General features: G+C 40.5%; 1 protein-coding gene and 1 long non-coding RNA gene across 3 annotated transcripts; one reads left to right on the top strand and one right to left on the bottom strand.

Moving 5' to 3' along the window:
- Nucleotides 1-5,319: 5,319 nt before the first annotated feature.
- Nucleotides 5,320-7,372, bottom strand: LOC144990012 (uncharacterized). Of its 2 annotated transcripts, none has more exons than XR_013653935.1 (2): nt 7,138-7,372; nt 5,320-7,041 (listed from the first exon to the last, which is right to left on the bottom strand). XR_013653935.1 is itself a non-coding variant. In XM_078942371.1 (2 exons), exons 1-2 carry the CDS (start codon nt 7,184-7,186, stop codon nt 6,448-6,450), a joined length of 648 nt encoding a protein of 215 aa, XP_078798497.1. In that variant the 5' UTR covers nt 7,187-7,368; the 3' UTR covers nt 5,320-6,447. The 2 variants fall into 2 exon arrangements, 1 of the variants encoding a protein (XP_078798497.1); XM_078942371.1 differs by having other exon boundaries at nt 5,320-7,046; nt 7,138-7,368.
- Nucleotides 7,373-15,559: 8,187 nt separating this feature from the next.
- On the top strand, nt 15,560-19,154 carry LOC144990011 (uncharacterized). Its single transcript, XR_013653934.1, has 5 exons — nt 15,560-16,490; nt 17,012-17,068; nt 17,217-17,292; nt 18,090-18,185; nt 18,675-19,154. It is a non-coding gene; the product is annotated as an uncharacterized LOC144990011 (long non-coding RNA).
- Nucleotides 19,155-22,768: the final 3,614 nt, after the last annotated feature.

Genomic DNA, 22,768 nt, shown 5'->3' with positions numbered 1-22,768 from the left:
TAAGGTAATCTTTAGCTTTAGTACAGTGTCTCCCCAGATCTATTGACCTACTGCTATTCGAAAGCTTTGCATTTGAAAACATTTGCAAAGAATTTTTCATTCTTTGCAAATGTTCCTTTCCTTATTTTAGAAGCACTGGCCTAAAGTAATCTTTAGCTTTAGTACAGTGTCTCCCCAGAACTGATGACTTACCGCTATCCAGCATAATGTTTCATGTTCCTTCTGTTTAAAAATTATACAATAATTCTTGAAGCCTAAATGGTTTTTCACACATACTTATTTTAAAGCTGTATCATAATCTGGGTTAATATATTCCACTAATAATACACTTTAGTCTTTAAGATTTATTTTTCTCACTTTTCTTCAAGTATTCTGAGGAAATGTTGACACTTAACTTTCAAAAACTCTGTCAATGCTGATTTTAAAACAATGAAATGAGTAATTTTTCTAGAGAAAACTGAGGAAGATTTTTTTTGGTCAAGGTATTATGGTTCTGTCACGAAATGATGTGGTAACTGATGTAGTTAAGGAGGCTTTGCACATAAACTTTAAATTCTAGACTATTAACCAAAACAAGGTTAGTGGTTGAATAGGTTAACTTGTGAACATCATTTTTCATATGTGCATCAACAAGATAAATAAGGAAAACAACTCTAACATCTTTTACTTTGCTGGTATTGTTAGACGGAACTCACAAAAATGAGAATTTTTTTTTCAAAGCCAGAAACAGGAAGCTACACAGTAAGACCTGCTTTTTTGACCAGTGATCAGAACCAAACTAACACATTGAGTCTTAATATTTGACAGAAGTTCAGTGGATCCCAGAGCTGCTGGCGAAGACCCTGGTAGGTTTTCTTCATCTTTTTGCTAGTAGTATTTTGATTATCAGTATCATCATGAGTTTTGTTTTCTGGGTTCCATGTCATTTTTCGATGCACTCAGTGCTGCAGCTGACTTCTTACACAATGAGGACCTTTTAAAGTTTTCGTTTAAATGTAATTTACATTGTTAGAGCATTGCATTTTGTGAACAGCGGCATGAATCCACTCTTGTATGCATTTATCTCTTATAGATTATGTTGCAATACCTTTACAAAGATCTGAGCTTCAGTAACCGCTCAGTCAAAATGTTCATGCACATTTTAATCAACTGGCGACAAGTTGTAGCAAAAGCACAAGTTATCCTAAGGGTATGTGAGGGCGGGTGAGACGTACTTTTCTGTCTTTTGTAACCCTTGTGCCATCCTAGGCACTTTGACATTGGGAGTTGGGTCACCTAGACCCACTAGACAGTGCTCTGAGCCTTTTTTCTCCAATGATTTGTGATCTTCACTGGTGTCCATGGATTACATGAAATCTTTCCACCTTTGTCATGGTAGGGATAACACGTCAAAGTAAGGGTGGGGTCATCTAAGATAGCACAAGGGTTAAACATCCCACCCCCCCAAAAGGCCCATTAGTGCTGCTCAATTGCTCCTTGCACACCCGGTATAGTGCACCCTGCTTGTAGCTTATCTGTTAGAAATTAAAAAAATCAGAGCATAGTTTGTGTTGTCATCCTACATGTGTCCTATGCTGCGTTTCATGTGTACACCCTGTTTGTGCAGCATTTGCGTGTGGTTAGTAAGAAGCAAGTGTGCACACATTAAAAAACAACTATAGTAAAGTATCACCTGTATGTCACAAGTGCCTGCAACTTATACTGTCCCAATAAATGCTTCACAATACACTTACCACACTCACTACAAGGAGATGTCTCCTTAATATTTTGAAATTAAAAAGGTTTCTGTCAGTTGCATTTATGAAATATGAATAGAAATAAAACAATATATTCATTTTAAAAAATCCAGTGTGAACTAGTATTTGAATTCCCCCAATGAAAAGGATTTCTTAAAATCTTCTTTGACATCAAATGTTTAAATGTATTTAACAATTTAAAGGCACATTGAAGAGAAGACTATATAGTAATGTCAATTAAGTCTTTATGTGTATTTTAGCCTATATAGTTTAATTCTTTTTTAAAGGTTTCCAACAATAATGTCTAGGAATAAAGAAAAGAAAACTAGTAGTATCCATTTTTTTATTAGTAAATGCTACAAGAATGAATAAAATGCAACTAAATATCTATGTATAATTAGACTGACCAAAAATATAAACGCAACAGTTTTGTTATTTCTCCCATTTTTATGGTATGAACTCAAAGATGTGAAACATTTTCCACATACACAAAATAACCAGTTCTCTGAAATTTTGTTCACAAATCTGTCTAAATCTGTGATAGTGAGCACTTCTCCTTTGCCAAGAGAATCCATCCCACCTCACAGGTGTGCCATATCAAGATGCTGATCAGACTCCAGAGGTGTGCCGGGTGCAGTGATTCTGTGTCTCTGCTTCCTCCTGGGAGTCCCTGGAAACATTGCTGTCATCATTCTGAAGCCAAATTTTCAGCAGCTGTCCAGCATGACCCAGAGTTTGATGCTGAATCTGGCCGTGTCAGACCTGCTCTGTCTGCTGACTCTCCCGCTGTGGATTTACAGTCTGCTCTACGGCTGGATCTTTGGTCTGCTGGCCTGTAAAGTCCTAACATATCTCAAGTATTGCAGTGTTTATAGAAGTTTGCTGACTGTAGTTTTGTTGAGCTTCCAGCGTTACATGCTCGTAGTGCACCAGCAGTTTCAGACAAAAATGAGATTGTGTCTGGTTTTGCTTTGGCTGGTTTCACTGATTCTTTCCATCCCTAATTTTGAGGTTCGACAGGAAATCCCTGATAAGAACTGGCTGCGCTGTGGATATCTATTCTCGTCCAGAACCCAGAAGTTAGCTCTGCAGCTGATAGAGACTCTGGTGGGATTTATTTCATTTTTTATTGTAGCATTTTCATACATTCAGCTTTACAGGAAGGTGACTCGAGCAGCATTTTTTAACAACCCTCAGACATCCAGACTGGTTACCAGTATCATTATAGTGTTTTTTGTCTTGTGGATTCCATACCACACCATAAATGTATTGAGTGTTGGAGCTACTGTTTTCCACAATGAGAGGCTTGAAAAACATTTTGGAGAGTTGCGTTACATTGTTGTATTTCTGACATTCATAAACAGCTGTCTGAGTCCTCTCCTGTATGCATTCACTTCTCACATTTGTAAATGTTGATTTTAAAACAGAGAGATGAGTTATTTCTCTGGAAGTCACTGAAAGGGAATTTTCTTAGGTCAGAGGGATTTTCTTTGTCACAGAAAACAGCAGATGATGTGATAACTGAGGCTTTGCCTATAAACTGTGTCTTAAAACCAAAACTCAGTTAGTTCAACTTGTACTTGCAAACCTCATTTTCATGCAGCCTGCATCAAAAGTAGATGAGGTACACAGGCAAAATTCAATTACGCTAACATCTTTTATATTCATGACATTATTACACTTGACATACAAATATGATACAAGTGGTTGGTTGTCATTTGTCGTACCACAAAAAAAACAAAAAAACAACACTGGTTTATTGTCCTCTCCTACTCAAACGTCTGAAATGACTTGTTAATAAGTGCGTTCAAAAAGTCAACTGGACCTTTTCTAGTCAGATACCTAAAGAGAAAATAGGTAAAACTTTAACTTTGAAGTTTTGAAATTACCTTAAGATTATTGTTTGAGTTCTTTAAAGCTACAGACCTTGAATTATGCTGTTGTTTAACTGGAATGGTATATATTTTAAGTAGACAAATAGGCAATTTTACATAATACATGAACTCTTTCAAATCAATTACTGCCTGGTCGTTCTTGACAGATAAGGAAAACTTTGAGCTTCAGGGCTTGTTTAATTATTTTTAATTTTCTAAATGTTATTTTTCCTTACATTGTGAAGATTGCTCCAGCAGTCAAAACAGATTACTACTTTTCCTGTGGATCTAGAGGCAGCAATCTGTCAGTCACATACTCTTTAGGAGTTGCAACACATGCATAGACATTTTAGAAAAAGGGTTGGTGGGAGATTATGAAGCTTTAGAGTTTATTTACAAAAATGAGCCTGAAATACATGAAAACTGTGTTTTTCTTAACTACAGCATACTGTACAGATACACATGCTAATTTAAGTTATATACAGCTGTCTCCAAAGCAATGATCAATATTGAACAAAGCAGCAAAATTAAAAAAAAAAAAATATTTGGGCTAAAAAAGTACTTTTGTGGCCAGTCCATTAAGGTCACTTCACAGAATCAATGATGGTAATACTGCTTTGTCTTTGGGAAACACCAGAAGTTCTGCCACAACAGTCACAGTTTTCTGCACACTTCCAAAAGTTACAAGAAGTAAACGCATACAGGAGAGGATTGAGGCTGCTGTTCAAAATGTCAATTGTTCCAACAATGTAACGCATCTTATTGCAAATCTTCAAGAGGTCCTCAATATTGAGAGAAACTGCAGTTACACTCAGTATACTATTGACATGATAGGGAAGTTACAAGTAGGATACATACTTGTAATCATGTATTTTCACACACCCACCTCCAGAAGAAAGTGTAGCAACAATATTTTTCAGTAATTCAGCAACAACCAGACCAGCTTCTAGTAGTGTCATCATGATTTGTTTGTTTTTTATCTTTTTCATATTTCAATAATCTGACTGGTAATCTTTTCAATGGAAAGAGGACAGGCTACTGCTAGAAACAAATGATAAAATCTCAAAGAAAGAACATAACAAAAGGGTGACAAAACACATTGCTTGATCAAGTTGAAGTGAAAAACCAGACACTTAAATACACTAAGGGTAATTAGATACATCAGTTAAGACAGCTATATAGTTAGCAAATGAAACCTGGTGAGATGACTGACAGGGGAAAAACAAGCAGGAAAAAAAACATTATAGGAACTAAGAGAACACAATAACTTAAACAAACTGAATAAAAAAATTCCTTACAAGAGTTCTAGTTCACCCTGTCAAATATTTTTACAAATGCAAAGTCTTAATGATGACAGACATACATACAAAATACATTTTTCTGTAACAGGCTCTTTCATTGTGGCTAATTTATTGCTATAACTTGAAAATAGGTGGAAATGAAACATGTTTAAGCAAAAACTTTTATCTAACCAAACAAAAACTCAGTCTGGATTACTAGGTCTAAAAGTGAGAATCTAACATGCTTTCTTGTTCCTGTCTAGCCTTCCTGTGTAACTTCCTGTCCAACCTACTTCATCTAGTACTGTGACTATATGATACAAACGTGTTTATAAGCAGCAAGGGGCTGGACTTTCCCATAACTTTGTTCAATGTTTTATCAGCTGCATCTCTTTTTCTTCTCTTGTTCCTCATCATTTTTTGGCCTTCCACAGAAACTTAAAGAAGCCATATTAACTACTCAACAATAAAAAAGAGGCAAGGTTCTAAGCCTGCTAAAGACTAAGCTCTACATCTTATGGCAACCATAAGACTAACCTTTGTATATTTTATGGATCAATTTATTTATTCAAAAATTATGAATAGATTTAATGACAAATGGAAATCTTGATGTTGTCTAAACCTGATGGAAAATGTCCAACTTTATAAAACAAGCTCCTGTTTTCTTACAACAGAAGATAATTTATTTGTATCCTCCAGATTGGTCACTTACGTCGGAGTTTTAGGGCCACCAAAAAAAAAAAAAAGTAAAATTACGAGATTTTAATTTGTAAATTTATGAGAAAAAAACTCGTAAATTTACGAGATTAAAGTGGAAGTGAGCATACAGAGCAGCAAGTGAACACCCCGCAGCAGCAGAACAGACCGACTAAACTCAATTGATCAGGTGAGCTGAATGTTTATTGATAACGTTCCAAATGTTTGGAAACTCATTTGTTTGAATTACGATTTATTAATGTTTTATTTATTGATGGGTGGTTTGCAGGATCTCTGCAGCCCGATAATGAAGCTGTCGGTAATCCCTGCAGCTGTCCACTTGAATCCTTTCTTTCTCCACAAAGACCAGATCTCTATGTCTGTTTGACGCTTCCGTCTGAGTAGGAGCACTTTTTAACGTTCTAATGCTAATACAACAAACTATTTTCATTCATCTTTTGTTGTTTTATGTAGAAACGGGACGCTTCATCTGGAGGAGGGGGCGTATGTAACACTGTTTACTTAAAGTGTTCATGTCAAGGGTGTGAATTCGGACACAAAAGCAGGACGGCAGAAGTTCGAATCAAAAAGGATATTTTAATCCAAGGTAGGCTCTTAAGCTCGTAAAGACAGAGGTCAAACAAGTAGAACGATCCGGTGACAAGTGAAGCCAAAACAGGAGCTTATATACACACACAATAAATGAAAACAGGTGGGTACACAGGTGCCGGTGAAGACCGGGGTAAGTTACCTAAAGAACCAACAGAAGACAGAACATGAGTTAACAAAATAAAAGCCCGAAACCCGGAAGTGAGAAAAAGATGAACCGCCCTGGCCCCGGCTCCTGACAGTACCCCATCCTCAAGGGGTGCCTCTGGGCGCACCACCGGGCTTGTCAGGGTGACGCCTGTGGTACTCCCTGAGCATGCCTTTGTCCAACATCCTCGATGTGGGTTCCCAAGACCTCTCCTCAGGACCGTAACCTTTCCAGTCAACCAAGTACTGCAGACCCCGGCCCCGACGTCTGACGTCCATGATACGTTTGATCGTCCATGCAGGCAGACCGTCGATGATGCGAGGTGGCGGAGGTTGAGATGGAGGGGGCTGGAGAGGACTAGTAACATGGGGTTTGAGTTGGGAAACATGAAAAACTGGATGTATGCGCATGGACCGAGGAAGGCGTAGTCGGATCGCCACAGGGTTGACGACCTTCTCCACCTCGAACGGTCCGATGAATCGTGGAGACAGCTTTCTAGACTCTGTCCGCAGCTTGATGTTGGCAGTGGACAGGAGTACTAACTGACCTGGCACGTAGGTAGGCGCCGGTAACCGATGCCGATCAGCCAGTCTTTTGTTAGCTGCGGACGAGCGAAGAAGAGCAGCGCGAGCCTCCCTCCAGATCCGTCTGCAGCGGCGGTAGAGGTGTTGTACCGACGGCACCGCCACCTCCTTCTCCTGCTCTGGAAACAATGGGGGTTGGTAGCCTAGAGAACCCTCAAATGGGGACATACCCGAGGCAGATGACGTCATTGAGTTGTGGGCATACTCAACCCAGGGCAGAAGGGTGCTCCAAGAGGTCTGGTGCCGGGAACAGATGCATCGGAGGGCCACCTCCAGGTCTTGATTGGTCCTCTCGGCCTGCCCATTTGACTGTGGGTGAAAACCCGAAGAGAGACTGACCGTGGGACCAAAAGCTGCACAGAAAGTCTTCCACACTTGTGAGACGAACTGTGGTCCACGGTCAGAAACTATATCAACCGGGATCCCATGCAGTCTGAACACGTGTTCCACAATGACTCTGGCGGTCTCTGAGGCCGAAGGCAGCTTCTTCAGGGGCACGAAGTGAGCTGCCTTAGAAAATCGGTCCACAACAGTCAGGATCACAGTTCTGCCAGCAGATGAGGGCAGGCCGGTCACAAAGTCTAGAGCTATGTGGGACCAAGGGCGGCTCGGAACAGGTAAGGGATGCAGCAGGCCCGCTGGGGGTCGATTGTTGACCTTGTTTTGGGCGCAGATCGTGCAGGCAGAAACGAACTCCCGGGCATCCCTCGCCAAACTGGGCCACCAGAAACAGCGACGCAGGAAGGCGATCGTCCTGTGTACCCTTGTGGATGACAGGTAAGCCGAGTAGCGTGCACCCACTGGAGGACCTGGCTCCTTACGGCCCTGGGAACATAGAGTCTGTTAGGGGGGCCCCCACCAGGGTCTGGCTCCCGGGCCTGTGCAGTCTTGATCTCCCTCTCCAGCTGCCAGGAGAGGGTACCCAGAACACAGGAGGCAGGAATTACAGTCTGAGGAAGGGAATCCTCCATAGCCGGTTCCAGTTGTCGGGAGAGAGCATCTGGTTTAATGTTCTTGGAGCCAGGGCGGTACGACACCACAAAATCAAACCGAGTGAAAAAAAGTGACCACCGTGCCTGCCTCGGGTTAAGCCGTTTTGCGGTCCGGATATAAGACAGATTTTTGTGGTCCGTCCAGACCACAAAAGGCTGTCCCGCCCCCTCTAACCAGTGCCGCCACTCCTCCAACGCCAGCTTAATAGCTAAAAGCTCCTTATCCCCCACGTCGTATTTCATCTCCGCCGGAGTAAGCCGGCGGGAAAAAAAAGCGCCAGGATGAAGCTTGTTGTCAGCACCCTGCCGCTGGGACAGCACAGCTCCAACCCCGACGTCCGAGGCATCAACCTCCACAATAAACTGGGCGGAGGGGTCCGGTTGGATGAGAACTGGGGCGGTGGTAAAAAGGTGTTTGAGCCGCCGGAAAGCTGCCTCTGCAGTCTCTGTCCAAACAAAAGGAGAGGAGGTGGAGGTCAAACCCGTAAGGGGGGCCGCGACCGAACTATAACCCCTAATAAAACGGCGTAGGTAATTGGCAAACCCCAGGAATCGTTGAAGCTGCTTCCGATTGACCGGAGCAGGCCAATCAACCACCGCGCTGACCTTAGCTGGGTCCGGTCGCACCTCCCCCTCCGCAATCACAAAACCCAAAAAAGACACACTGGAGGAGTGAAAATCACATTTTTCTGCCTTGACGAAAAGCTTGTTCTCCAATAGGCGCTGAAGAACCAGACGAACATGCCGCCTATGTTCGCCGGAACTCCTGGAGAAAACAAGAATATCATCAAGGTACACAAAAACAAAATGGTGAATGTAGTCCCTGAGTACATCGTTTATCATGCCCTGAAATACAGCTGGAGCATTAGATAGTCCAAAAGGCATCACCAGATACTCGTAATGTCCCAAATGCGTGTTGAAGGCGGTCTTCCATTCGTCACCCTCCCTGATGCGAACCAAATGGTACGCATTCCGTAGATCCAATTTGGTGAAACACCGGGCCTCCTGCAGCGTCTCGAAAGCGGAGTTCATAAGTGGAAGAGGATAATGGTTCTTTACCGTAATGGCATTCAAACCTCGGTAGTCAATGCATGGGCGTAATGTTCCATCCTTCTTCTCCACGAAGAAAAACCCCGCCCCCACAGGAGACGAAGAAGGTCTGATAAGGCCCGCCTGAAGAGAGTCAGTTACGTACTGCTCCATTGCCTCCCTCTCAGGTTTGGACAGGCTATAGAGATGGTTCTTGGGCAGTGTGGCACCCGGCTGCAGTTCAATAGAGCAGTCATACGGCCTGTGCGGGGGCAAGGAGAGAGCCCGGAATTTGGAAAATACCTCCCCCAGGTCATGATATTCAGGAGGCACCTTGGAGAGGTCAGGTGAGGACGGCTCCCCTACCGGGTCAGCGGAGTCAGACTCTGGATGCCGAGCTGAGCGTAAACAGGCCTTGTGACAATGAGTACTCCAACTGACTACGCGATTGGTTGGCCAATCAATGACTGGGTTGTGATTCAGAAGCCAGGGAAATCCTAGAACCACCGGATTATGAGGGGACTCAAAAAGAAAAAAACTGGTATGCTCGTGGTGGTTCCCAGAAAGGATGAGGTGAACAGGTTCAGTGATCTGGTTAACTGTGGCGACCACCTCACCGTTGAGGGAGATCACCCGCCAAGGACGGGGAAGCGACTTGGTCCTAAGACCGGCCTGTCTGGCTAGCTCAGCATCCATAAGGTTCTGTTCAGCCCCAGAATCTAACAAGGCCCGAACAGGAAACCCCCCACCCTTAGACACAATGTGACCCTCCAAAAGACAGGAGGTGGATTTAGAATCGACGGGCACCTGGCCTCCGCTCGTCAGTGTGCCCACCTTTAATGACGAGCGGAAGCTTTTGGGCAGTTCTTACAGTAATGACCCCGCTGACCACAGTAAAGGCACTCACCTGCTGCCATCCTTCGTCTACGCTCAGTGGGGGACAAACGGCCACGACCCAGCTGCATAGGTTCCTCCAACGGGGCTGCAGGAGGCACTGTGGGGGTAACAGAAGACATATGAGGGGAGGGCTGGACGTAAACGTCAGGGTGTCCCCTGAACTGGGAAACGTCCACCCGGCGCCCCCGCCGACGATCCTGCAGTCGATTGTCGATACGAATCACCAGGGCGATAAGAGGCTCCAGGGATGAGGGCAGCTCCAAGGGAGCTAAGTGGTCCTTCAGCTCCCCTGATAATCCCTCTAGAAAAGCGTCCGTAAGCGCTGCGGGGTTCCACCCGCTCTCTGAAGCGAGAGTCCGGAACTCAATAGCATAATCCGTCACCCGACGGTTACCTTGTGTCAGCCGCATCAGCGCCCGAGCCGCCTCTCTGCCGGGTTTGGTGTGTTGAAAAACCTGGGTGAAGGCGTCGAGAAAGGCAGAGAGAGAGGCGCAGGTCGCTCCTCCACGTTGCCACTCCGCAGTGGCCCATGATCCGGCTCTGTCAGAGAGGTGTGATATTATAAATGCCACCTTGGCCCGATCAGTAGGGAAACTGGCTGCCTGCAGCTCGAAATGGAGCTCGCATTGAGTGATAAACGCCCGACAATCCCCTGAGTCGCCGGAAAACCTCTCTGGTCGGGCCAGTTGAACCCCCGGGGCGAGTGACGTCGTCTGGACTGGAATCACCGGTGTCGGCGCAGAGGTAGAGTGATGTGGCGGATGAGATGACGGCGGCTGCTGGAGCTGCTTTGCCAATGTCTCAATGCGATCACCGATCATGGTCAGCTGTTGCTCCTGGCGCCCAGCCATCTCCAGCATACCTCGTCTGAGGTAATTTAGCTGTTCCTCCTGCTGGAGAATGACCCTCTCCTGTGCGTCGCTGCTCGTTCGTGGAACTCCTGCGTCCGCTGCGTCCATGATGACCGGATCGTAATGTCAAGGGTGTGAATTCGGACACAAAAGCAGGACGGCAGAAGTTCGAATCAAAAAGGATATTTTAATCCAAGGTAGGCTCTTAAGCTCGTAAAGACAGAGGTCAAACAAGTAGAACGATCCGGTGACAAGTGAAGCCAAAACAGGAGCTTATATACACACACAATAAATGAAAACAGGTGGGTACACAGGTGCCGGTGAAGACCGGGGTAAGTTACCTAAAGAACCAACAGAAGACAGAACATGAGTTAACAAAATAAAAGCCCGAAACCCGGAAGTGAGAAAAAGATGAACCGCCCTGGCCCCGGCTCCTGACAGTTCAGGTGTCAGGTTCATAACGTAAGGTGACAAATGAACTTCAGGTTGCGTGAATGAAAAGGAGAATAAAGGCTGCAGCGGTCCTCTACACCAAAACGTGTCCTTGAGCTACTTATTTAACAGATGAAACTCTGCTTTACTGACACCGAACCCCGGAAAGCCGGTTCCACTGACAATAATCTGATTTTGAGTAGCCAAAAGGTTCAGAATCTCTTTGTTTTTTAAACCTATAATCCGGAAATAAAGCTTCACAAAAAGCTCCACATATTTCATCTTCAAGCTAGGCTCCGATAAACAGACAACTTCGGTGTTTTCTCCTTGTCAATCTATGACTTTTTTCTCGTAAATATATGAGATTTTAAGTCGTAAATTTATGAGATATAAACTCGTAAATTTACGAGTTTTTATCTCCTAAATCTAATGCGAGATAATACGAGATAAAATCATGTAAATTTACGAGATTTTTTTCGTGTAAATTTACGACTTAAAAGTCGTACTTACATTTTTTGTTTTTTTAACTTGCCCTAAAACCCTGTCGTAGTCACTAGCCTGGTGTGGCTCATTGTTTTACATAAAAACAGAGAAACATAGTTCACACTTTTGAAGCCGAAACATGTATCAACGGCTGATCTTATATTTTTAATCTGAGAGAAAACTCAACCACTAAAGTTTTTGGCCTCACTGGTACAAGCCCTGTCTCTGAACTCAAATCATGACTATAGTGTTTAAGTAATTTTTGTATACAGAAATGGAGTAAGTTTTTTTTTAGTTCAAACTATGTTTGGTTTGTCAGAGAAGGCTGCAGTTGATCTAGTGTCTCATGATAAACTAGAAACCACAACATTACCACAGCATTTTTTTTTAAGGTTAGCTTTTATAAATACTCCTGTGAAGTGAACATGAGCAGTTTAGCATGTAGAGACCAGTCTATTTCCTCATTACATTACTGGCCCCTTATTTATAAGACAAGAGCACATTTGAAACCATCACAGTCTTCAAAGAAGGATCACAGCATGAAGCAACTTAACTCCAGTGAGCTGTCTTCCAATGTATCTGCATCTCCAGGCAATTTTATCCTTAATCCTTCCTGGAACTACAATGGTCTGATACGATCTGTGGTGTTCTGTTTGAGCTTTTTGTTGGGAGTCCCTGGGAACATCGCTGTGATTATTTTCAAACTCAACTTTCAGCACCTGTCCTCTGTGAGCCAGAAACTGATGCTGAACCTGGTTGTTTCAGATCTGCTCTGCCTGCTCACTCTTCCATTGTGGATTTATGCGTTTCTCTACATGTGGACCTTTGGACTGGTAGCTTGTAAGCTTCTAACTTTCTTTGTGTGCTGCAGCTCATATGGCAGTGGACTAACTGTGACTGTTTTGAGTGTTCAGCGATACTTGCTGGTGGTGCATCAGAAGAATTGGACACATCAGATGGGAGTGAGATTGCTGCTGGTGCTGTTGTGGCTGGTTTCCATCATACTTTCCATTCCTCCACTGGTGTTTCGACAGGTGACCACTGGTCAGAACAAAACACTCTGTGAATCCCAGTATTCCTCAGAAGCTCAGTGGATCACAGTCCTGCTGGTGGAAGGCCTGGTAGGATTTACCATCTTTTTTCTGGTAGTATTTTCATACACCCGTCTCCAGAAGAAGGTGAAGCAAGCAGCATTTTTCAACAATCCACAGACAACCAGGCTGATTACCAGTATCATCGTGAGTCTTTTAGTTTTCTGGGTTCCATATCTTTTTTTCAATGTTCTTTGTGCTGCAGCTATTTTTCTACACAATGAGGAATTTTTCAATTATTGTTTGAAAGCTTTGTTCACAGTTAAAACCCTGCTTTTTGTGAACAGCTGCCTAAACCCAGTCTTGTATGCATTTACTTCTCACATTTTTTGTTGGACAAAAAGGTAAAATTGCTAAGATCTGAGCTTTTTAGTTAACAGCGAAACTGTTATCGATGAGAGTCTGAGAAAACACCTCTGTAGAAATTTTTAAAAACCTATGCTTTTAACAGAAACTCATAGTGTTCATATACAGTTTTTGTAAATTTAAATTTTTTGGGATCACACAGACAGATCACAAGTTTTTTCCGTCTAGATTTGTTCCTGATTGTTTAAAGAAAAAAACTTGTTAATAGGGACTATCTAATGACTCAATAAAAGAACATTTTTATTTCAGATTACTGCATTTGCATAATAGCATTGAAAGGATATAGTGGAAATGCTTTCCTTATTCTTTTATTTGCACTTAGGGAATGTAAACAAAATCACATGTTTTTTTTATATCAGACATTTTGAAATGTAACCGTAAAAGAGATTGCTCCAAAGTATGGAGCTGTCGTAAACTTGATCCATTAATCCTGTGTTTTTATCTCTTTGATTTTTTTATTTCCTTTGTTTTGAAATATTATGAATTTTTCCTTTTGTCCTTTTTTGCAGACTTTTGAATGATGTCCAAATAGTCTTATTACTTCATATGTACTTTCTGTAGATCAGTGATTCCTGTTTATAAGAGACACAACTACAGTAATACCTTTAATGCAAATGCAGTCATATGGCACACTTTTATATTCGGATAAGTTATGTTTGTTTTTTGAATCTTGCCTCTTTGAAAGTTTGTTTTTTCCCCAACTATTTTTGTGCAATTACTGATACTGCACTTTCCATTAAAACCTTTTTTATTCAAGTCATTTTTGAGTACCACTTTTCTGTCTATTCCTTGCACCGTTAAGTCAATAAAGTTTTTTCACACTGACATAAAGCTGTGAACTCTTCATGATTGTGACTGATATGGGAGGCTATTTCCTGGAAAAACTGACAGACATTTATTTCCTGATTGTTGTTGCAAGAGCTTCAGCCTAGATTAGTTTTAACTTTATTTTCACAGCATATGAGGCAACAAGAAGAGTTAGCATCCAGCCAGAAATTCATTTTTTCAGTGCAAATAATTTATTTTATAGACAAATTATTATGCTGGAAGTATAACAATGCATTCACTAAGCATTAAATTACAGAGCAAGGTAAATATGATGAGTGCAATTAACCAAATGAGTAAAAAAATAAAGTGCTGTATAGTAAGAAAATAAGAAATATGCCTTAAACAAGCTAAGAACAGTGGTGCAAATGAGAAACAGATGAAGGTTATCCAATGAAAAGGCATCAGCATACATGAAACAATTTAAATGACAATAAACAGAGAGGTTAAGTACAATGAATGCAATAAATTAGATGTCTGCCATGCGCTGATAAATAATAAGTAAACTATACAAATAAAAGATAATTTGCAAAAGAAAAGTTATACACACGATTAATAGTGTCTTTGGTCAGTTTGAGGTGTGACTAAGTATTTAGATATTGTGATTGGTTGAAAACTGAGTTTGTGATAGAAAGCAGTGTTTGCGTAAATTACTAACCAAAAGGTTTGTAAAATATGCAAAGAGATAGTAAAAGGATAAAACACGGCATCAAGACAGTTTAGACTGAAAAATATCTAAAAATAATCATTTATATGTAAATATGTATTTTTTAAACAACTCACTGTTTTACACAAAACATAATTAAGTATCAATGTTCCACATTCTGAAAATTCGTACTGCAATACTTTATTTGCATATTAGTCAAAGGAAATACAAAGAGATGTCACTTCCTCAAAAGTGTCATGGTGCCTCTGTCAGACTCCTCCCCCTCTCCTCTCCGCTTGGTCCCCTGATTCAGCCCAGCTGTGACCACTCAACTCATCTTCACCGCCTACCTACTCAAGGAGCTCCTGGACCAGTATTCATCGCCAGTCCGTTGCCCCTGATGGTGCTCATTTTGGTATACGTCTAGTTCATGTCAAGCTACATTGTACAAAGCCTGCACCTAATTTATCTTCTTACCTGTCTCCAGGAAATCCCAAGCCACGAGTGGTTGCCTGAATCAGCCGTTGTCTGGAAACCTACGGTGGCCCAGAAGGGTCACAACACAACACATTAACTTTACACACAACACATTAACTTTACACACAACACATTAACTTAACACACAACACATTAACTTTACACACAACACATTAACTTTACACACAACACATTAACTCACAACACAACACAATAACTCACAACACAACACAATAACTCACAACACAACACATTAACTCACAACACAACACATTAACTCACAACACAACACATTAACTCACAACACAACACAACACAATAACTCACAACACAACACAATAACTCACAACACAACACATTAACTCACAACACAACACAATAACTCACAACACATTAACTCACAACACAACACATTAACTCACAACGAAGTAAAGCAGCAATGGAAGTGCTTTTATTCTGAAATTTCCACTGGGCTGAGTGGCTAACTGCCTAACAGAAAGTAACGTCACAGTGAGCTGTGGAGGGAGCATGTTTCTTCTACAAGAGAAGCTACACAATATGAGGGGCCGTATAAGACATTATTTATTCTGAACCATTCACATTCATACATTCTTGCTCTCACAGTCATATATACTCTCTTTCGCATACATATATTCTCTTACGCATCCATATATTCTCTCTCTCACATTCATACATTCTTGCTCTCACAGTCATATATACTCTCTTTCGCATACATATATTCTCACTTGCACATTCATATATTCTCTCTCTCGCATGCATATATATTACTTTACACATACATACATTCTCACTCTCATTGTCACTCTTAAAAAAGAATGTATGTATGTGAAAGACAAGTATATATGAACGTGTGAGGAAGAGTTTATATGTGTGTGTGAGAGAGGAGTATGCATGAAACGGAAGTGACTTTGGATGAAAAGGAAGGCACTTTGAATGAAAAGGAAGGCACTTTGCATGAAACGGAAGGCAGATGATTTCTCGTGCTCTGATTGGACGAGAGGCCGCCACCTCCCATTTTGAACACACTCTAAACCCTATCACTTGTACTGACTCATAACTATTAAGGTTACACAACTTAAATGTCATTTTGTAGTTGATTCAACTATAAAGTATTAAGCTCTATCAAGATTTTTTCAAATTTAACTTAACAGTGCTAAATATTTTAAAGCTTATTTGTATCTAGCACTCAAAAATTTTAAGATCCCTGAAGTAGCGTCATGACGTCATCACGTACTGGTGGGAGGGTCTTTTGTTTTCTCTACGTTAGCTCAGGTGGCCATGTTGGATTTGCCGAATACGAGTATGCGACGTTTGAAATTGAAAGTCGAGCATTTTATTTTTCTGCAAAGCGTTGCGATTTCGTCCCGCTTCAAGACGCCCCAACCTCGGGTTTTTTTTTTCATCCCCCTCATCGCTGATGGTGCCGTCTTGTCTTCAGCCCTGATTTAATTTGGTAAGTATCGTTCATGGTTTATTTTGAATGAATGCTTTAAGAATGCTCTTATACTACCGTAAATGTGGTTTACTGTTGTTTAAACATATGTGTGTTATGATTGTTTTAGAGATTAATGTGGCAATGTATACATGATTAGTTTGTCATAGCAGACGTATGGCGAGCCAAACCCAAAATGCATTTCTGCCCGTAAGTTACGACAGTGATGAGGTTTTTTTTTTTTTCAGAGGTAGAAATGATCTGTTATGCTGCAATCACACTAAACATGATCCGCGTGTGAAATTCGCGTTGGAGGCCTCTGTCTGTGGCTAAAGTTTGCTGCTGGACATTTGTCCAAAAATGTCACTCAAAGCCTCTAACGGTTGTGTGGGAGGAGCTACCGCCAACAGTTTTAAGCCTGGTTGCTACATGGAAGCATTGGGTTTTGAATGCAGCTTTAAGCTTTTATAAATCACTGATCTCCGTTATAAAAAAAGGTTTTTGTAAAAATAAATTAATCAACGTGCTCGTGTTGTGTTCAGGTACCGAACTACAGAGTGTTCAGTGTTTCACCTCAGGTAGACGCCAAGGCCAGCCAGGTAACTTGTCTCCTGATCAGTTATTTGTCTAGAGCTATTTTAAAAAAACAAAAAATGCAATAGGTTGTGTAGTGCAATAAATGTTTTTTGATCAGAATATAATTGAAACATTTTTTAACATTGAAAAATCTCTTTTGGACTTTTTCAGATACTGAACTTCAGAAACTGAACTTCAGAAAGTTCACCAGAAAGTCACCATTTCACCAGAAAAGAGGTGTCAGTGGGTGAGTTTTATACTTATTTAATATATTCATCCTGAACTATTACCATTATTAGATTTATACGGCAGCATGGAAACATTTATGCACATTTTAACTAGCCAAAGGTCTAAATAGAGCTGAAATTATTTACATTTGAACTAAACATATTTAGATTGCAGGCTGAAGGTGGCACAATGGAATGGAGGTGCAAGTTGTGTTCTGTTACTTTGGCACTATGCAGTACTACATATAATACTGCAGTACTACATAGCAAATATTCCAAAGTGTTTCCACTGCCATGTATGTGGAAACACTTTGGAATATTGTCATGTCTTTATGACAGTATATTACAATAATAAAATGATGTTGCATTAGCACCATTCCATCATTTGAAACCATGAAAACTCATCTGTCAAGATCTGAAATGGATTTATGTAGAGTAGATGCAGTCAGAGGAAATTGTGCAGTTTTTACATGTTTGTGTAACTTAAAGCTGCCCTTTTCTGAGACTAAGTCCACCAAAACAGACAGGAACTGGCCAGCTTGGTTAGGATTTATGACCTCCAGGTGAATTTCTAATGTGCATAATTCAAAAACGGATAACAGCTGTAAGAAGCCAAGGTGTAACTTGCCTTAAAAATGACTTTGGGTCTTTGACCTGAAGTGGATCATGACATAAACACTGTATTGTCCTCTTACTAGAAATAGACATCTAGAAAAGGTATCATTTTATTATTTCTTAAAGTTCCTTAAATAAATATTGGAAGTGTTTGCTCTGCATTTGCTTCAAAGGTAATGGATATTTCTTTTTATTCTTTTAGGACCAGCGTGACGTGAACATGAGACGGGCACTTGTCCTCCTTGCACTTCCTGTTTATCTGCATGAAGATGCCTCCAACTTCTTCAAGACCTGTACAGTAAGTGCAAACGACTCCCTGTCAATGGTTTTCACTAATCCTTTAATATTGATTGAGATTTTATTGAGTGACATAATAAATAGGGCAATTGTTTGTAGTTTGTAAACTGAGTGATATTTTTAAATGGTTTTAAAAATGAGATGGAAGATGAGACGAACATCAGGGACTCCTGATTGGAAGGAGTGGGAACATTTTCGTTTACCTTTTTCTGCTCCTGATCCATCATTATTTGAATAAAGAAAAATGAAGCTTTAGTCTTAAATTATTTTATAAATGTCCTTCAGAAAAATGCTAAAGAACTTTTTAAAAACACAATTTTAATTGGAGTTGGTCCTTAAAACATCATAGCCAGTTGATTAAAAGCTAACAGAATGTTAGCATGAAAAGATTCCCATTGACAGATGGCAGTAATGTCAGTTTTGGACATTAGTGTGATGAATATCTTTGAGGGTCTGAACTCATCTGTGTTTTTTGTTTTGTATTTTCCAGAATACCAGACCTCACAGACACTGCTGTGGGTATCTTCTCAGTTGTCGTGGTGACGCTCCTGATGCTGCCGTCAGTGGTCCCACACATCTGGCTGACTAATCTCTTCTAACTCTTCGGGGACATCTATGCTCTGGACCTACAGCCCCCCAAAAAACTTGAACTTGCCTTCATATTTATTCAGAATGCTGTCTTGAACCTTGAGGACAGCAAACCACTGAAAGGACATTTATTGACGCTGAAGAATGTTTCTTTGAGTGAGTCTTCCAGAATGGACTATTTGTTGGTTTAAGTGTTATGTAACTAAAGTGTTTTGTTGTGATCATATGCTTTTTCTGCCGTACAATACAAAACCAACTCTTTTTGTCAATATGTTGTGTGGCACTCTTATAATGCAGTTTTATTGCAATTATTGTTTCTTCATCCTCTTGATATTTGTGCTTTTTTTTAAAGAGCAATTAAAAAAAGTGTATTATGCAATTACTATTGTGTGGCCTTCACGTTTGTTGGTTTTTATCAATGTTAGCCTTTAAAATGTAGTGGGGCAGTATCAATATCTCTGTTTAGAATACATTTTAAGCTGAAGAATTTTAAATATTTTCAATGCTACACATTTAATGAGTTAAAGAATTTATAAAGCATTTGAGTGAATTTTACATAGTTTATGAGTTGAGTAATATAAAAATATAGTTAGTTAAAGCGTTTTTTAGTTGGAAAATATTAAAAACTTTAAGTAAATAATCTCTCTTTTATAAGTTGAGGAATCTTAATATTTTTTATATGAAATAATACAAATGTAAGCCAACTGACAATATGAATTTTAATAAATGTTAACTTAAAAGTTTTAATAATATAACTTAACTGTTGCGTAATCTGTTACACAATAATTTTTAAGTTCAGTCAACTCGCTAGGGATTACAGTGCAGACGCTAACATGAACCAGCAAGAAATCCCAAATTAACAGACTTGTGCTGTGGAAAGGTATGTTTTTCAGCTAGCAGGAATAATCAAAGTATCCGTTCTCTGTTTCAAAATGAGATTGCCACAAAACCGTATGTTATCTCATACTGGAACAGCTTTGGATGTAGAATTCAGTGGGAAAAGGTTTGGACCCTGCCACAAAAGTATTTCATCACCAATAAAATCAGAGAAATTTCTTTCAAAATTCTTCACAAATTTTATCCAGTGAAACATTTCTTTACTAAGTTTAAAAAAGATCTGGACATAAACTGTTCATTCTGTCATTCCTCACCAGAAACTGTGCCTCATCTTTTTTGGTTTTGCTCTTTCACTCAACTATTTTGGAAAGATGTGACACATTTTATAAGAACTCATCTATGTGAAGATTATAGATTATTTTACGAGCATATTATTTTTGGATATTTTACACAAGAAAGACTTAATGCAGAAAAAATATATGTAGTTAATTTACTTATAATTATGGCTAAATACTTTATACACAAGTGTAAATATGCCAACAAAAAAAACGTGTTTTATGTTTTTCAGAAAGAAATGGTTTTGTATGTGAACAGTATTAAATCTTCCACTAACAAAAAAGCTGTCAGAACAGTTGAAACATGGTCTCTCCTGAAACTTTAACAGATTCCTTTGCCTTATTATTTTTGTTTTCTTTTTGCATAACCTGTTTTACATGGTTATCATTATGTTTTTTTTGTTCATTCTCATGGCGAACGTGAAGATTGTATTTTGCACACAGTGGAGTTTTGTGTTTGGTATTTTGTATGTGCAAGATATTGTTAATAAAGTTTATTTTAAAAAAAAAACGAACCGGCATCAAGTAGCCACGGGGGTCCTGCAGCCATCGGAACCTTAACAAATATTTCATCTCCACCTCACCGTTGCCTTTTTTAAGAAATGACAGCTGGTTTTCCCACATTTATATGTAGTTATGGATCGAAAACAAGAGGAATTTGTTTTAATGTAAATGCGTGTTCCAGCGTCTACAGGAAGTGTCGCCCATAATTCACGCAAAGGCTCATGGGGGCTAGGAATAAGGTGGATACGGATTTTCTGTTTCGGTGGCACTTCTATTACCATTATTGGTATTTGAGACATTCCTTTGTGTCTCTAGAGATGCAGACAGATTTGTGACCACTTGAGGTGAAGATAAAATATTTCTTAAGGTTCCGATGGCCTTCTTATTGGTTCGTGTTAGCGTCTGTTCAAAATGGGAGGTGGCGGCCTCTCGTCCAATCAGAGCACGAGAAATCATCTGCCTTCCGTTTCATGCAAAGTGCCTTCCTTTTCATTCAAAGTGCCTTCCTTTTCATCCAAAGTCACTTCCGTTTCATGCATACTCCTCTCTCACACACACATATAAACTCTTCCTCACACGTTCATATATACTTGTCTTTCACATACATACATTCTTTTTTAAGAGTGACAATGAGAGTGAGAATGTATGTATGTGTAAAGTAATATATATGCATGCGAGAGAGAGAATATATGGATGTGCAAGTGAGAATATATGTATGCGAAAGAGAGTATATATGACTGTGAGAGCAAGAATGTATGAATGTGAGAGAGAGAATATATGGATGCGTAAGAGAATATATGTATGCGAAAGAGAGTATATATGACTGTGAGAGCAAGAATGTATGAATGTGAATGGTTCAGAATAAATAATGTCTTATACGGCCCCTCATAACACAATGTTAACGCACACTCCTCCTCCGTGCTGCACTCACACCCCTCTCTGTCGCTGCACGTGCTCTGCTCCTCTCCGTTCTTCAGCCCCCTCCTCTCACACTCACTCGGTCCCCAACACCCCCCACCCACCCACACACCCTCCCAGTCCCTGCAGCGCTCCTCTCCTTTCTTCCCCTCCCTCTTCCTCTCACACATTCGCACGCGGTCCCCAACACTTGACACGATAAATGTGGAGAGATCCCCACTGTCAGGCTTTAATAAACACAATTTCTAAGAGGCGGGGCGTTGCACTCCCCCAACAACAGGTTAGATGACAGAGCCCGGTCCATTAAGCTCTGCCGTTCACGGAGCTTCAGTAGAACTCCAAAAGCCACACGGCCTAACGTAGGCCACTATTATATATTCATGAGTGGGAAAGAACCCGCTGAACCGACCCTAAAACCGCCCAAATTATGCATTTTTGACCGCAAATTTACACCCAAAACCGCCCAATCTGGCAATGCTGCTGCTAGTTTCTCTTGTAGAAAATCATGCTCCCTCCACAGCTCACTGTGACGTTACTTTCTGTTAGGCAGTTAGCCGCTCAGCCCAGTGGAAATTTCAGAATAAAAGCACTTCCATTGCAGCTTTACTTCCGTTGTGAGTTAATGTGTTGTGTTGTGAGTTAATGTGTTGTGAGTTATTGTGTTGTGTTGTGAGTTAATGTGTTGTGTTGTGAGTTAATGTGTTGTGTTGTGATTTATTGTGTTGTGTTGCGAGTTAATGTGTTGTGTTGTGAGTTATTGTGTTGTGTTGTGAGTTAATGTGTTGTGTTGTGAGTTAATGTGTTGTGTTGTGAGTTAATGTGTTGTGTTGTGAGTTAATGTGTTGTGTTGTGAGTTATTTTGTTGTGTTGTGAGTTAATGTGTTGTGTGTAAAGTTAATGTGTTGTGTGTAAAGTTAATGTGTTGTGTTGTGAGTTAATGTGTTGTGTGTTAAGTTAATGTGTTGTGTGTTAAGTTAATGTGTTGTGTGTAAAGTTAATGTGTTGTGTTGTGATTTAATGTGTTGTGTTGTGAGTTAATGTGTTGTGTGTTAAGTTAATGTGTTGTGTGTAAAGTTAATGTGTTGTGTGTAAAGTTAATGTGTTGTGTTGTGACCCTTCTGGGCCACCGTAGAAACCTCATTCAGTCTGCTTCACCCGGTCTCACCACGAGCCTCAGCCGATCATCCAACCCCACAGATCTCCACCGACTCTGCCCTACGGACAGATCCACCAGTGACGCCACAGAAACCAACCTCTCGTATTGTGGACCACATGGAATCTGCTTGCTCCTGAAGGAATTTTATATTTTTGTGGTCCTCATTTCTCCTAGGCTTTTATCTTATCTTTATTTCATTGAAGGTTTTCTTGAAGGTTTACTGTGTGAGTTTCCCATACTTTGAAT

The sequence above is a fragment of the Oryzias latipes genome, chromosome 24, assembly GCF_053564925.1.
Source record: "Oryzias latipes strain Hd-rR chromosome 24, Olatipes_Hd-rR_3.1".
NCBI lineage: Eukaryota > Metazoa > Chordata > Actinopteri > Beloniformes > Adrianichthyidae > Oryzias > Oryzias latipes.
This window is presented reverse-complemented; position numbering and strand designations above follow the sequence as displayed.

Coding starts and splice junctions, on each gene's coding strand:
- LOC144990012 (XM_078942371.1), bottom strand. CDS start 7,186: ATGCATCTGTTCCCGGCACCAGACCTCTTGGAGCACCCTTCTGCCCTG. Junction 7,047..7,137: donor GGAGCACCCTTCTGCCCTGG/GTTGAGTATGCC, acceptor CATTGTTTCCAG/AGCAGGAGAAGGAGGTGGCG.